This window comes from Botryllus schlosseri, chromosome 6 (assembly GCF_051294905.1).
Source record: "Botryllus schlosseri isolate E-star chromosome 6, Bs_hap1, whole genome shotgun sequence".
Lineage (NCBI taxonomy): Eukaryota > Metazoa > Chordata > Ascidiacea > Stolidobranchia > Styelidae > Botryllus > Botryllus schlosseri.
The window spans coordinates 26931696-26946785 of NC_137241.1; the positions used below are offsets into that span (position 1 = coordinate 26931696).

Sequence of the window (15090 nt, forward strand, 5' to 3'; positions counted from 1 at the left end):
TGGATAAGCATGACTTTTATAACTAAATAACTACCAACCAACCGCACGCAAGTAACCGACAAGCCAATGCAAAAATAAACGAAGCATATTTATAAATTACCGTGTACCCGGTACCCGATACCCCGTAACGTGGAGGGCCGGATTTCTGGCCGTACTTTTTTTCATTTTTGGCCGGATCTGGATTGGAGCCAGATCAGTACTTTTTCCTGATACGGCCGGAGCCGGATCGGAGCCGGACCAGAGAATTTGTCAATCCGCTCCGCACTACCGCACATGAGCGCAGCCCAAAGGGAACATGGCCTGGGGCATATTATTTTAAGTGGCATTTATCGAAAAAGCGCCGAAGCTTGGGGAAGTGAAGTGACATCTGTCGAACACGTGGTAATCTTCAGTGTGCCGAGCTGCGAGCTCACTGGTAGTCTTACAATCAGACTTGTACAGTCTACTGAATTTTCGAATGTGCAACTAGAGCTAACGACCTTTAATAATGCAAAACTAACTAACTAATAGCGGTTGATACGAATTACTCAATTGTGCAAATGAGTGAAGAACTATCGTAGAGTTAGTTGACCATCAACTAAGTAGATTGGCAGTTTGTTCAAGTCTGACGATGCTATGCAGGTCTATTATCTCCTCTGTACGACATACATGGGTGTTAGGTCGGAACGTAAATCACGGATGCTAGTTGTAGGACAGGATGAGGATAGTGCGAGATGGTCAACGGAACTAACTAGTAAGACAGTACAGATAAGCTACTTCATCTCAACTATAGAGCGTGTGTGTAGCGATAACGTGACAGAAACAGTTAAATCATCCGTTTTATAAGCCGCAGGCAGTAGCTGTTCAATTCTATGAGTAACTTGTGGTCAGGTGAATCTGTTGACACAAGTCGTGTTGAACAGTGCTCTTCAACCATTCTTGAAGTTGTAGCACTGACTCATGCACCCATGTCAAGTTGAATTACATAAAATGCGTGTGTTAAGTGGGAAAAGGGTCATCAGACCCATCTGTCGATCAAATTGTAAGATGATGGTGTGCAATCTGTGCATACTGCTTACCTAGCATAAAAAAGTTGTCAATTCATCTGTCTGCCAAATATTGGTCCATTACATAGGCTGATTATTTCAATTGGTCCGACAAAGCAACGAGTGGGATATAAACCACTGATTACGAGTGCAATCTTTCTCGTGTACTCCTGTGCACCCTTTTGTACTGTTGCAGCCCATGCAACCTTGTATTCACTGTTCACAGTGCACACCGGTTGAAGAGCACTGGTGTAGATTATCCTTCAAATTGTTGTGGAGGAAGCAATACTATATTGCGTAAAAAACACGCGACCAGTATGGATACCTGCCATTGTTTTACTCCAGTTGTTCCCAAACTGCGGGCGTACCACGGCACACTCGTGTATTTTGAATTCCGGAAAGGTAGGCCTACTCTGAACCTGCAGCACATGACAGGTCATAATCTGGGTATGAGGCATTATACCACTTTAGAGAGTGAGATTGACAGCCGCGTGTATAGTAGAGATGCTTTAAAGCAGGCCTGGGCAAAGTGCGGCCCGCGGAGCTATTCTATGCGACCCGCGAAAGCTTGCTTGACATTTAAAATATAAAACCAACTTTTAAATGTCGCTGCGTGGACTAAAACCATAGGATGTATGAACTGAACCGGAAATTCGTATCAAGCCTGTTCAGTAACATGCCGTGATTACGCACTACGCAGCCTAATATGTACCTTACATGCCTAATCCAGATTCAAAGTAAAGTCAATGAAGAAAATTATGCCGTTACAATTAAAGTCGCAAGAAGTTATCAGACCTTCTTTGTTGCCATTGTCACATTACGCATTACACATTCTGTGTTTCAAATTGTTACGTGATGCGTTTCCAAATCACTAATTCGTAAAACAAGTCAATCAGTGCTCATGATTTTTATGAGTATATCACCACCCATAACGGATGTCAAAAAGAAAGCCGAAAGTTGAAACTCAAAGATGGTTCGGAGGAGGACTAAAATGTTTATACTACCCATCTTTTAGTAGTTAGTGCCGAGCACGTCGCCGTGTTTAAGGAGTATAATTTAAGTTGGTTTTATGACAAAAACACAAAGACATACACTCGATCAAGGGAAGACGAATTTCGGAATAACTGCAAGCTTGGCTAAACAACGACGCCATTTTGTCAAGCTGCACACTGTTCGGAAACCAGCTACCAAAACAATTAGCTTTATAGTATCCTCAGGACCGGAGCTGACGCACCCCAAACTCCCCAATTAGGGGGGGGGGTGGCGAGCTCGACGGGAGCCCAAAATTATTTCGTAAATGAACATAAATTAAAAAGTTTTTTTTTAAATTTATTCAACTTTTATTTAAATTTTTCTCGCGCTCGGCGCGATTTAGAGATCAATGGTGTATAGAACTAGGCTTTTCGGCGTCAGCCATCACCGCGCCACTACGCACCAAGATAAATGAAGTTTAGGACAACACGAGATTCAGAAAAGGCACTGCAATTGCAACTGATGATTAAATTTCATTACGCTTTAGCAATTTCAATATCTTTTTCACATAGCAGACGGGGGGTCACGAATTAACAACATGTAACGAACGATACCAACGGGCCCTCCCGAATATATCCAAGACAGCACCTCGCTCAGCTCTAGCGGTAAAACTGAGTACGTGGGCTGAGAGAGGTTAAAAATATAGCAATATATATGCAATTATCAATAATATTGACCGATTGAATCATGAATCACGGAAAAATTCCGCGCTTCGCGCGATTAGGGCATGCGCCGTTGCCAATTAGTGTATACAAGACATATCGCTCAGAAGTATAGTGTTAAAATCGTGTATCCCGATGGGGGATGGTCTGGGGGCGAAGCCCCCAGGAGTTTGGTTTATAACTCTATCGGGGGCCCACGACCAACGTTTGGGGAGGGCTGATTACGTGCATTTTCGGCCATTCCAAATACATTTTAATGTATTGATAGAAAAACGCGGATTAGAGTTCAAAAGGTATCATGTTTAACGTTGTTTTAAAATATGATGGCAAATAAATATTTTTTTGGTGATTATGCATGACTTTCTCATTCATCAATATCAGACATCCACTGAGCACCAACTCGTGTAATTGACTGCTTTCAGTTTGAAAATAAAATCAATACATCATGGAGAGTACAGCTAAAATTTCTGACTCGGCCCGCCAACATATTTTCTGCTTCCCATTTGGCCCGCGGAGACAAATAATTGCCCACACCTGCTTTAAAGCTTTCTAGCCAAAATAATAAAATGAATAACCTTGTATTTGAGAGCAACAAAATGTAATGACTAGTATAATTCTTCATTGTACCATAATGGTTAATTCTCTGTAGTATTACCCTGCTACAGTGTTATAACAACCTTCATTTGAACCAAAAACAGTACATACAATCAGCAGATCGTTAATTAGTCGAGTGGTCATCAGTGCGAAACATTTCCAATAGTCAAGTCCAAACCGGAATAGACCGACACTATTTCGACCTCTGCCGTATTTTCTTTAGTACAACCCTTACAAAATGACGATGAAAATTTCTTGAAAAATGGCGCTGGAGGGAAAAGGTTAGGAAACTGTGATCTAAACTCATACATTGATGATGATATCCAACCCAATATAACTACTGGAATACAATACAAGAGTCTCTGAACTATCATTTGTGCGGTCATTTTAATTTTATTGATATATTTGTATGTTGTATGATGTAACCGTATGGCAATCGCGTTGTTTACAATCTAGTGATGCTCTTTCCTAATATTCATAGTTCATATATCACATAGTGTCATTGCGCTAAGTCTTATTTCCTGTTAGCAATATTTCCGGAAAATAGTTCACAACGGGAAGCTCCACATGTACAATGTACAATGTGCATGCATGCTGAAATCGACGGCCATCATTGTGATGTATGTGGGAAAGCATTTTCTAAGAATAATGGGATCAAGCGTCATACGGATATGCATACTGGCGTCAAAAAACATGAATGCGATATTTGTGGGAAAGAATTTAGGCGGAAAGATCTACTCAACCGTCATATGGATATGCATGCTGACATAAAATATCATAAATGTGATGTATGTGGTAAAGCATTTACTCGGAGGGATCAACTTATGTCTCATATAAGTATACATCCTGGAATCAAATTTCATAAATGCGATGTATGTGGGAAAGTATTTTTTAGTAAGAGGGATCTCAAGCCTCATATGGATATGCATGCTGGAATCACAGCTCACATATGTTATGTATGTGAGAAAGTATTCAAAAGCAAACGTAACCTCAAGCTTCATATGGATATGCATGCTGGTGCCAAACACAAATGTGACATTTGCGGGAAAGAATTCAGTCAAACAGGTGGTCTCAAGCTTCATATGAATATACATGCTGCCATCAAATTTCATACATGCGAAGTATGTGGGAAAGCAATTTTTAGAAAGAGTGAACTCAAGCATCATATGGATATGCACACTGGAACCAAAGCTCACAGATGCGATGTATGTAGTAAAGCATTTGATAGGAACGCTGGCCTCAAGATCCATATGGATATGCATGCTGGTGTCAAACACAAATGTGACATTTGTGGGAAAGAATTCAGTCAAAAAGGTTCTCTCAAGCTTCATATGGAAATCCACGCTGGCATCAAAATTCATAAATGTGACATATGTGGTAGAGTATTTACTGCGAGGTCGAACTTCAGGCTGCATATTGATATGCATGCTGGTATAAGAAAACATGAATGTGACATATGTGGGAAACAATTTACTCAGAAAGGCAACCTCAAGCGTCATATGGATGGGCATGCTGGCATCAAAATCCATAAATGTGATATTTGTGGGATTGTATTTACTTGTAATATTTACCTCAAGCATCATATGGATATACATGCCGGCATCAAAAAATATGAATGCGATATTTGTGGAAAAGAATTTATGGAAAAAGGTAAACTCAAGCTCCATATGGATATGCATGCTGGTGTCAACCATAAATGTGACATTTGTGGGAAAGAAGTCAGTCGAAAAGATTTTCTCAAGCTTCATATGGATATACATTCAGGCATCAAAAATCATAAATGTGATATATGTGGGAAAGCATTTACTTCGAAGAATTACCTCAAGCGTCATATGTATATACATGTTGGCGTAAAAAGTCATGGATGTGATATTTGTGGGAAATTATTTAGTCGGAAGGGTCACCTTGTGAGTCATATGAGTATTCATGCTAAACTCAAAAAATAATTCAGTCTAAAATGTGACCTCAATCTTCATATGCATTATTGCATATACAATTATACATACTGGCATCGAAGAATTCAGAATATAATATTTGTGCGGACGGATTTACTTGGAAGAGTGACGTCAATCTTCTCATGGATATGCATGCTATCATCTCAAATCATATACCTGATATATGAAAGTATTTAATCAAAATGAGCAATCGTGTAATGTCATTTGAAAATACAATAACGATGGAATTAGAAGGAATATTTCGCTTTGGTGGTTTCGTGAATTATCAGTTTATTTTAAATATTCAATATTTTTAGTATCTGGAAATTACCTCCTCGCTGCTGTTTAATGAGTCAATTTTGCTGTCAAATATTTCCTGATGTAAAGTAATTTTCTTTCATTGTTATTGAATGCTTTCCAAAAATTTATGCATGGAGAGATCGGAATTTTGTAATCAATCGAGGTGGTTAGATGCCAAGCTGTGTTCCCATGTACTTGTACAATTGCAGTAGACGGGTATCCGGTTATATTGTTTCGCACTGTTAGCGGTAGTTTTGACAGTGCAGTGGTTCTTAACCAAGTTACCAGCGCCATCCTGTGGGCGATTTGAATTTTCAAAGAGGTCGGTAACACTCAGGGGACGCTTGGACGTTATGGGGGTGCCGGAGAAAATGTGCTGGTAGTTGTCATTGGGAAAATACGTAGTTTATTTTGGTCCTCGATGTTGTTTGAGGCATATACACACGATCTGTGCATGTGCAATTGTGCATAGCATATCATGAGTGAATGATGTACAATATGCCGCTGAACAAGGAAGGTGCAGATATAGCCTTTTACGGCTTTCTAAGTCTTGCACCACCACTCCATGCTATCCCAGTAATGCGTGAGCGCCAAGCAGGGAAGTCATGGATACCAGTGTTACTAATCAGGTCTTTGGGATGACCGGCCGGCCGGGGATCAAACCAACGACATACCGATTAAGAAGCCGAACGCTTCACCATTACGCTATCTATCTAAGTTATCCGAACGATATATTTATCAATTATCGAAACTTTTGTCACGAGATATACCGCGTACCGGCGATGGTGGTTACTACATTTCTTCTAAAATGTGCTTCATGCGCGTACTTTTAGATAGCAAAATCTTCCTCATGACACTTCGATCACACTGGATTGTGACTTTTCCGACAAAATGTTCTGAATTCGGTGTTGTATATATTGCAGCACACTACGTCTCGAAATCTGGAAGCGTGGTTCTATACCACTCTTGAGAGTGAGAGCATTTGTGCAGTAGATATGATTTGAAGCTTCCTGACCAGAATGATTATTTAAATATCCTTGTTTTCGAGAGCTACCAAATACAACGTCACTGAATTGTGGTATGTACACTGGGCTCACACCCAATAGGAGTGAGCTCGCACCCAACAGTTGTTGTAAGAACCTTGATTTAGTCCACAAAATATTTCCAATAGTCATGTTCAAACTCGAAAATCATTCGAGTGAACGCTCCGTCCTTATATGAGCACTTGAGCAGTGGTCATGCCATGCCCCCCAAGAAAAATCTCAAATTGATATAAAGTGAAGTATATTTGAACACATGTATTCAACTAGAAATTTTTCTTCGCGCGGTATATAATTTGAGTAGTGTTTCGATATAGATAAAAATAGGGAAAAATGAAGACATTCCTTATACATAGAATTAAAACTATTCGTGTGTGCTGCCTGCGGTTGCGGGACTATTAGGCACAAGCTTTAACTTTGTATTTTCCAGGGTTGTGACCAAGTCACAAGGCTCCGAGTCACGAGCCAATCTCACTTTTATAATTTTGACTCGAGTCATTTTCAATCCACCACCGAGTCAAGTCCAAGTCAGCAAGCAAAGGGTCGAGTCCGAGTCACGGTATTATGACTCGAGTCGAGTCCAAGTCATTGTGTTGACTGACCAGTTTCCAGTTTGTTTTTGGGGTATTCATGGTGTTTGTCGACTACGATGGTCATTTACGCCAGGCCGATATACTTCTTATTTTCCGTAACTGCCGACTTATAGCACGGCCCACCTCTAGGCTTTTGTAAGTCTTGTTAAGTCCACTTTTTATAACTCTGTTTGGCGTTATCTAATGGTTCGCATTTATAATATACTAATTTTCCTCATTTTTAGCAGTTTCTGGTCGCATTTTCAAGTACCAGTACCAAAAGACGAAATCCCAATAGTGTGGTTACTTTACTATTCTTCGAAATTACAATGAAATGTCGGTCTTGGCCGTCTGAGTCTCGAGTCATTTGACTCGGTTCGAGTCATGCCCAATGACTCGAGTCTAAGTCGAGTCAATACACAGATTGACTCGACTCGAGTCATTTCCGTATTTTGAGAAAATGACTCGAGTCAAGTCGAGTCTTCATAAAATCGTGGCTCGAGTCACGACTCGAGTCATTACAACCTTGGTATTTTCTGGTAGAATCATTAAATGTGAAATTTTTCTTCACGCTTCGCGCGACTCAATGTCGCGCTAGATGTCTTGATTTAATATATAGAAATAGGATATGTCGTAAATTAAAAAAAAATTAAAGAGTATTTTTGGGTAAAATCATTAAACTTGAAATTTTTATTCGTGTTTCGTAAGATTTTATGTCGGGTTACCTATCTTGATTTGGATATGAGTACTACATCTCCCATAAATTAATTTAGTTTAAAGTAGGCCTAAAGAAATATGCATTCTGGTGCCGTTGATGTATCATATATGTATAAATTGCATATATATGTTCAATTGTCAGTTGTTCATATACGTGCCACCAGGGATATCTAGAACTTCTAGATATTCCTGCTAGGTAGGGCACCGAATAGTCCTGTCTTGTCAATCGAAGAAAATGCCGCACCCCGTTATGAAATGTCTAGGGGACGAAGCACCCCAGAAGCTCGGTTGATCGCACTGTGGGGCAGTGTTGGGATCAAGTCACTACCTTCGAGTCACGACTCATTGCACATTTTGACTCGAGTCAAGTCAATCGATTTTCGAAGGTGACTCGAGTCAAGTCAAGTCATTCGATTTTTGGAGGTGACTCGAGTCAAGTCAAGTCAGGTCACGAGTCAAGTCACATTCCAAGTCAAGTTGCCTTTTCGAAGTATGAGGCATGCCTACGCCATTGCATTTTGCTAGCTGTCTGAAATACAGATTGACTGGCCATTGATTTTGAACCGGTGAACGAATATGAAGTTAAATATACACGTAAAACGGCGCTGTATCGCTTAAATATGCGTAGAAATGCTAAACTACGCAAGTATAATTGCATAGCCTCAGTATATAGTTACCAGCAAAAATAGAGAAACGAATTGATAAGATGCCTACATTACCCATTTAAAAATGGATATGATACAATTCGAGCCTGCGCCAATGGTCGAGGACTATATCTAGTCCAGTGTTGGGATCAAGTCACTACCTTCGAGTCACGAGTCATTTCGAGTCATCGCACATTTTGACTCGAGTCAAGTCAAGTCAATCGATTTTCGAAGTGACTCGAGTCAAGTCAAGTCACTCGATTTTTGGAGGTGACTCGAGTCAAGTCGAGTCAAGTCAAGTCAAGTCACGAGTCAAGTCACAATTCAAGTCAAATTGCCTTTTCGAGGTATGAGGCGTGATTACGTCATTGTATTTTGCTCGCTGTCTGAAATACAGATTGAGTGGTCATTGATTTTGAACTGATGAACGAATATAGAGTTCAATATACACGCAAGTAAGGCGCTGTATCCCTCACAATTAAGTAGAACTAATAAACTCAGTAAGTAATTGCACAGCCTCAGTTTATAGTTACCAGCCTAAATAGAGAATAGAGAAACGAATTGATAAGATGCAATACATTACCCTTTTGCAAATTTATATGATACAATTCGAGTCATCGCCAATGGTTGAGGACTATATAAACTATTTCCGAATTCAATTTCAATAAAACAAGAGGTTTGATAAAGTTAAGAACACAGAACAGAAATAGACATTTCGCTATTAAATTACTTTACTATACTATAGTTTACGACAAAGTAGGCTGTAAGCTTCGATCACTTCGTTTGCGATCAATATATTTGTGAGAGAATAATGGAGGCTCATTAAAACGCACGATCATTGAATGATTGGTCGCTCTCACGGGTTACACAAGCGTTGCGCGAACAATCCGAACATATGCAAGATACAGTGACTTCTATCGACACTGATTACTTAATGACTTGAAATTGACTCGTGAGTTTTTCTTCGAGTCACGAGTCAATCCACATTTCTGATACGCCGAGTCAAGTCAAGTCAAGTCATTTTAGCAAAGTGACACGAGTCAAGTCAAGTCATACGAAAAAGTGACTCGAGTCTGACTCGAGTCAAGTCATGACTCGAGTCATCCCAACACTGATATCTACTATCTCCGAATTTAATTTCAATAAAACAAGAGGTTTGGTTCAGGTACAGACAACAGTAATATACATTTTTCTATTAAAATACTTTACTATACTGGTTTACGACAGCGTAAGCTGTAAGTTTCGATCACTTCGTAAGCGGTCAATTTATTTGTGAGAGACCAATGGGGAGGTTCAGTAAAACGCACGTTCATTGAATGATTATGGTCGCTCTCACGGGTTACACCAGCGTTTCGCGAACAATCCGATTGCAAGATACAGTGATTTTTATCGACATCGATTGCTTGATGACTTGAAATTGACTCGTGGATTTTGCTTCGAGTCAATCCACATTTCTGATACGCCGAGTCAAGTCAAGTCATTTTAACAAAGTGACTCGAGTCAAGTCAAGTCAAACAGCTCTGCGGCGGCTTATACTTGTTAAAACCCAACCAACTTTGGTGTTCGGCGTTTTTAGTATAACCTCAAAATTTAATCAGTGAATGGCTGGAATCCGAAAAAAAAATATTTTTGAACAACCCTACTATTCATGGGTTTCTCGCGAGTTAGCTAGCTACCGGTGGGTCCATTGTTGTGTATTTCGTAACCTCGCTCGACCTTCGACAATCAAATGAATAGGAAACGTTCATACGTACCAGACCACACTAAACTAAATGAAAAGCTCCATTTGTGAGACGCATGCGTTCCCAAATTCGCATTGAATATACGTTGCCCTCATAATTTGGAATAGAATTCAGGCCAGTTTATCATCAATAATTCCATCCAATCAATACACCACAAGATTGCTATGCAATGACAAGATAGGAAGGTGTCGAAACGACTTGGAGTAGTCTTCAAAATCATGAACCCGCACAGTGGTGTTCGCCCTGACTATCACACTTGCTTCGAACGGGTGAGCTAGATACAATTCATTTGCTCAGTGCCTTTGTTAAAACCGCATTGCACAGCGACTAGGTCCACATCTCATTTCTTAGATCATGCTCTCAGACATTTCCTTCACTAGCGTGCAGGTTCGTGTCGATGAGCGCTAGAAATACGTTGGTCTGTTAATCAGCCGAGCAAATATACAATACACGAATTTATTGCACTTTCAAAGGACATACATTTCGAAACTATTACATATTCGCTTTTCAAGTCATAACATTGCAAAATACAAGAAATCGTGGTATATAGTCGGACCATTCGGTATCCGAAAACATTGCCTCTCGCGACTCGACTCGAGTCATTTAAATTCATTCTTGATTCAGAAACGAACACTCGAATCCAGTCCAGTCCAGTCTCAGTTATGAGTTGAAGTTGGATTCTGGACCAAAGCAGTCTTACGGCGATAGCGATGGAAATGCAAATGTTACCACCGCGGAGGTGAACTCAGAATCGCCGTAGAACGATCGGAAACTTCTCCATAATCAACTGATTGTCGGCGAACACTACAACCAAGTTGACCTCGAACTCGATCTTGAAGTTGGTGGTGTCGAGCGTGGGACAGGAGAAGAGACGCGGGAATATCATGTAGATAGGAATCGTGATTCCGTGGCATACGTCGCCAAAGCCGATTTCGATGTTCTGGATCTCCGTCGCTAAAAGAGATAGTCGCATAAGTCACCAAATCAAACTTTTATAGTTTTGAATCGAGTCCAAGTCATTCTGTTCATTCATTATTATCAAGTTCAAGTGGGGTTCAACTCAATATTTTGAGGCTCTTTGGTGATATCGAAGGCCTCGCATTCATATTATGCTCATTTTTCTAACTCTTAACATGTTTATTCAAATAGATAAAGACAGTTTCTGGGCCTGTTTTCAATCATCGGTCCCGACACACGATACTTGAATCAAATCACGTAGAATGTCTAGATCAGTGGTTCTCAACCTAGGGGGGCGAAAATGGACAAAGGGGGCGACAGGGGGCAAAAATAGCGAAGGGGGCGATGACGCGTTAAAACGGCTATATTGGAGTCAAGTCGGAGAAATGACCTTTTTTTTAGTCAACCCACGGAACTTTAGTTGCAAAAGTGTAAAATCCGACAACGAGCCGAAAAGTTGACCTTTTTTTTTTAGTCAACCCGCCGATGATGACAGATTGTATACCGATTTTTCGGTTCACAAAATCTGGGGGACGATGATCGGCGTTGAGCTTGAAAAGGGGGCAATGAGTCGAAAAAGGTTAGGAACCACTGGTCTAGACTCTAGCTAGAGTCATTTGACTTCGTCAAGTTATGTGCAATGACTCGAGTACAAGTCCGTCAATACACAAAGCGACTCAAGTTAAATCACCACAACCCTGATGTAAGGAAGCACTTCTACTATTTTGGAGTATTCAAGTAGATTTTGCCTATTTGCACAAGCACTACCTACGTGAATGGTTATGAATTTAGATTCCTTCCATTTCTACTTGACAATTTTAAGACAAAACTCCTTACACTCTATATTTTGTAGTGTAAGAGTAGTTTCGGTATATGTTTTCATCACTGTTATGAGTGGAATTATCATCACAGCCGGGTGAAATAGCCGCTGTATCACAGTAGCCTAATATTTTGTCGAAAATCATGCCCTTTTGTCACGTCATTACTTGCTAGACGTGAAATTCGAAAGTAGCCTGCGATCAACTTCCACTTGTCATCTAGCAGAAATTCAAGACGTAACGTCTTCTTGAGCACGAGTGCCAACGCTTACTGCTTTGACCGCCTCCGAATGCGGTAGCCTAGTAAGTGGCAGACTGTATCAGCCTGACGCAATATTTTCATTCAAATGCAAACATCAAACGTCCAATCAGATATGAGAGGTTTCAATATTAACAAATCTAGATCAAATCCCAGATTCAAGCTTCAATTCTATGGTCACAGTCGCAAATATTTTCATATCACGGTCAAATCGAAACCGGTGAACGCCTTCAAAGTCCCATGAATATTCAAAATTAGTATAATTGCATGTTCAACTCCCGACTTCGCAACCGCGGTTCCAGCCAAAATCTCCTAATCCGTTTTCAAATGCCATTATTTGTTTCAGAACGCGTTAATTTCGCCTGTTGTGTGGAATATGTACGTGTCGTTCTAAGACATGCCTAAAGTACTTGGAAAGTAGGAGTGAGTAGTTTCATAAATATATTTGGTAGACACATCACATACTTTTAATAGCAGATCAAAGGCGCCTACTTTCTTTAATGACACCACAAATTGGTGGAATTTTCGAAAATACATTCAGCTACCGTCATACAGGGCCAATTTAACCAAATTTTACCCGTAATGTGAACGAAACATATCCCAAAAGTACTTTCTACTTCACAGCAATCAAAGCGTAAAAAAGTGAACCATCTGAGTAAACAGTGCTCCAAAAAGGCAAATCCACAATTGACCACCTCTGCTAAGTAGTCAGTAGCATTCCGAAAAAACAACTTACTGGAACTGATACGCTGGATATTAATTGGAATTACGAATCTAATTTGCGTTGATAAAATATTGAGGTGTTCTAACAAATCGCGCATACCTTCCCGTGAATATCCTTCCGCCGAACCGACCGTTTCCACTCGTAAAAGCTGCAATTCAATTGACTTGATTACGGAATCCGACTTCTCCACGACGAGCTCGCCTGTGAACGGCTTTGTGATGCAACACTCGGAACTGTCCAGTTTCCCGCGTACGGAAAAACGAGGAATCTCACTTTTCTGTAAATCAGAGTTCGATTAACAGTAGCAGTTGTTGGATGGCAGCACTGAAGTTCGGCGTATGTTGCTGATGACACACCCTCTCGCTTCATACTTGCAATGCTGTCTACATAACACCCAATATCACGCAAACTTCATTCAGATTCAGATTTGAGATATCATCTTGAGCTTTAATAGAATTTTGGAAGCTCGTCATCTTTTTGAGAAGCTTGTTAATTCCCGCGATTTTGCTCGGTTTACCAACAAACCGTCGCCACAAAATGAATTAGGACCTACGCTTCGATGTGTGTTGATCATTACACCATATCGACTTAATTATTTGACGTAACGTCTTACGATTCGCAATAAGTTGACAGTGTACCATCTGCAACAGTATAAAGTCACAGGCTATAAGGTACAAAATGTAAAATGAGAAGCTCGCAGACATTGCAACAAAGACTTAAAATTTTTGACAATTACTTGACCTAACGCCATAATTTTGACAAAATTTTGACTCTTTGACAGGTCAAAAAATAATCGCTCTAATTAACACTGAATTTGAGATGATAGAAACCTACTTCATTAGTAGGTGAGAGAACTAGCAATTTATATCAAGAAGCAGTTAGAGTGATCACGTTTGGACCGACTTTTCAACCGGATGAATTTGAACTGGCAACTTGGCAAACTTACATCTTTCACATTTTGTATGGATCCAGGAGTCACGGTGAATGAGACAGGCTTAGGAGCTGCTTTTTCTCCTGTTTTATACTCAACCATGATTTCACAGTCCTTCGAAAGATCTTTGGCAAGTAGTGACCTCTTCATAACACAACGTAAGTTGTACTGCAATGAACAGATGAATAACATCTCGATACTCATAACATTATGTAAGATACAGAAGAGGCAATGTAATGTATGACAAATATTCATATCTTATGATGAATTAATGCTCAAGTAACCTGAATAAGGGTTGTAACCAACTAACAAGGTTCAAGTCGAGTCAACAAAAGAATTAAACTTTAGCCATCGCAACCCTGCACCTGAATGTTGATGTAGACACCATGATATGTTTCGTACAGAGGCTTATTGTTCTTTCCTTTCAACGGAAAATCAAATGCAATTTCTGATCGTCCTGGAGAGCATCTGCGAAAAGACGTATTTGGTACATTTCCGCCATACAATATTTCACAAACTGGGCTGGAATAGCGCAGAAAAATTATTAGAGCCCAATAATGGCTTTTGAGCCGACACCAATAACCAGCACCTTCATCGATAACCCGGATATATTCAGCCAATATATACTTACTTTCCACTTTTTGCAATCTCTATAGTTGTTGAAAACACATTCAACGGTTTGACAGAATTATACATTGCTTCCAATCTACCAGCATTCTTCGAGCTGAGTGACACTGTAACAGACCCTTCTACAGTAAGGAGAATGCCCTGATGAGGAAGAGGATCCTTCGTCTGAACAACGATTGCTCCTTTAACGATGTCCTGAAACGTTCATAAATATTACAATCATGTTCGCATTGTTCAGGTCCAGCTCAAAAGCTTTGATCTATGTTGACTTTTAAAATATGTAAAATATATTCTCACCCCTTCGTGATATATTTTTGATAGTTTCTTCAGCTTAATATCCACTGACATGATTATAATCCACGAAAAACAACCCGAAATACTGGAGGGAATACAACAATGTTGTTACCGAAAGCCAGCCGAAAAAATGTGTTGCAATTAAAGGGATGAGATCGCTCGTAACGTACGTATCACTATATCATTAACTGATAATTACAAACGGTCGATATTTTTCA

General features: G+C 40.0%; 2 protein-coding genes across 2 annotated transcripts; one reads left to right on the forward strand and one right to left on the reverse strand.

Annotated features, from left to right (window-relative positions):
- Positions 1 to 3131: 3131 nt before the first annotated feature.
- LOC145440189 (uncharacterized) lies at positions 3132 to 6012 on the forward strand. Its single transcript, XM_080317765.1, has one exon. It carries the CDS (start codon positions 3895 to 3897, stop codon positions 5257 to 5259), a length of 1365 nt encoding a protein of 454 aa, XP_080173891.1. The 5' UTR covers positions 3132 to 3894; the 3' UTR covers positions 5260 to 6012.
- A 4923-nt stretch (positions 6013 to 10935) lies between these two features.
- LOC145441880 (vacuolar protein sorting-associated protein 26C-like) lies at positions 10936 to 15025 on the reverse strand. Its single transcript, XM_080319827.1, has 6 exons — positions 14876 to 15025; positions 14583 to 14773; positions 14317 to 14419; positions 13967 to 14119; positions 13120 to 13297; positions 10936 to 11216 (listed from the first exon to the last, which is right to left on the reverse strand). Exons 1-6 carry the CDS (start codon positions 14924 to 14926, stop codon positions 11008 to 11010), a joined length of 885 nt encoding a protein of 294 aa, XP_080175953.1. The 5' UTR covers positions 14927 to 15025; the 3' UTR covers positions 10936 to 11007.
- Positions 15026 to 15090: the final 65 nt, after the last annotated feature.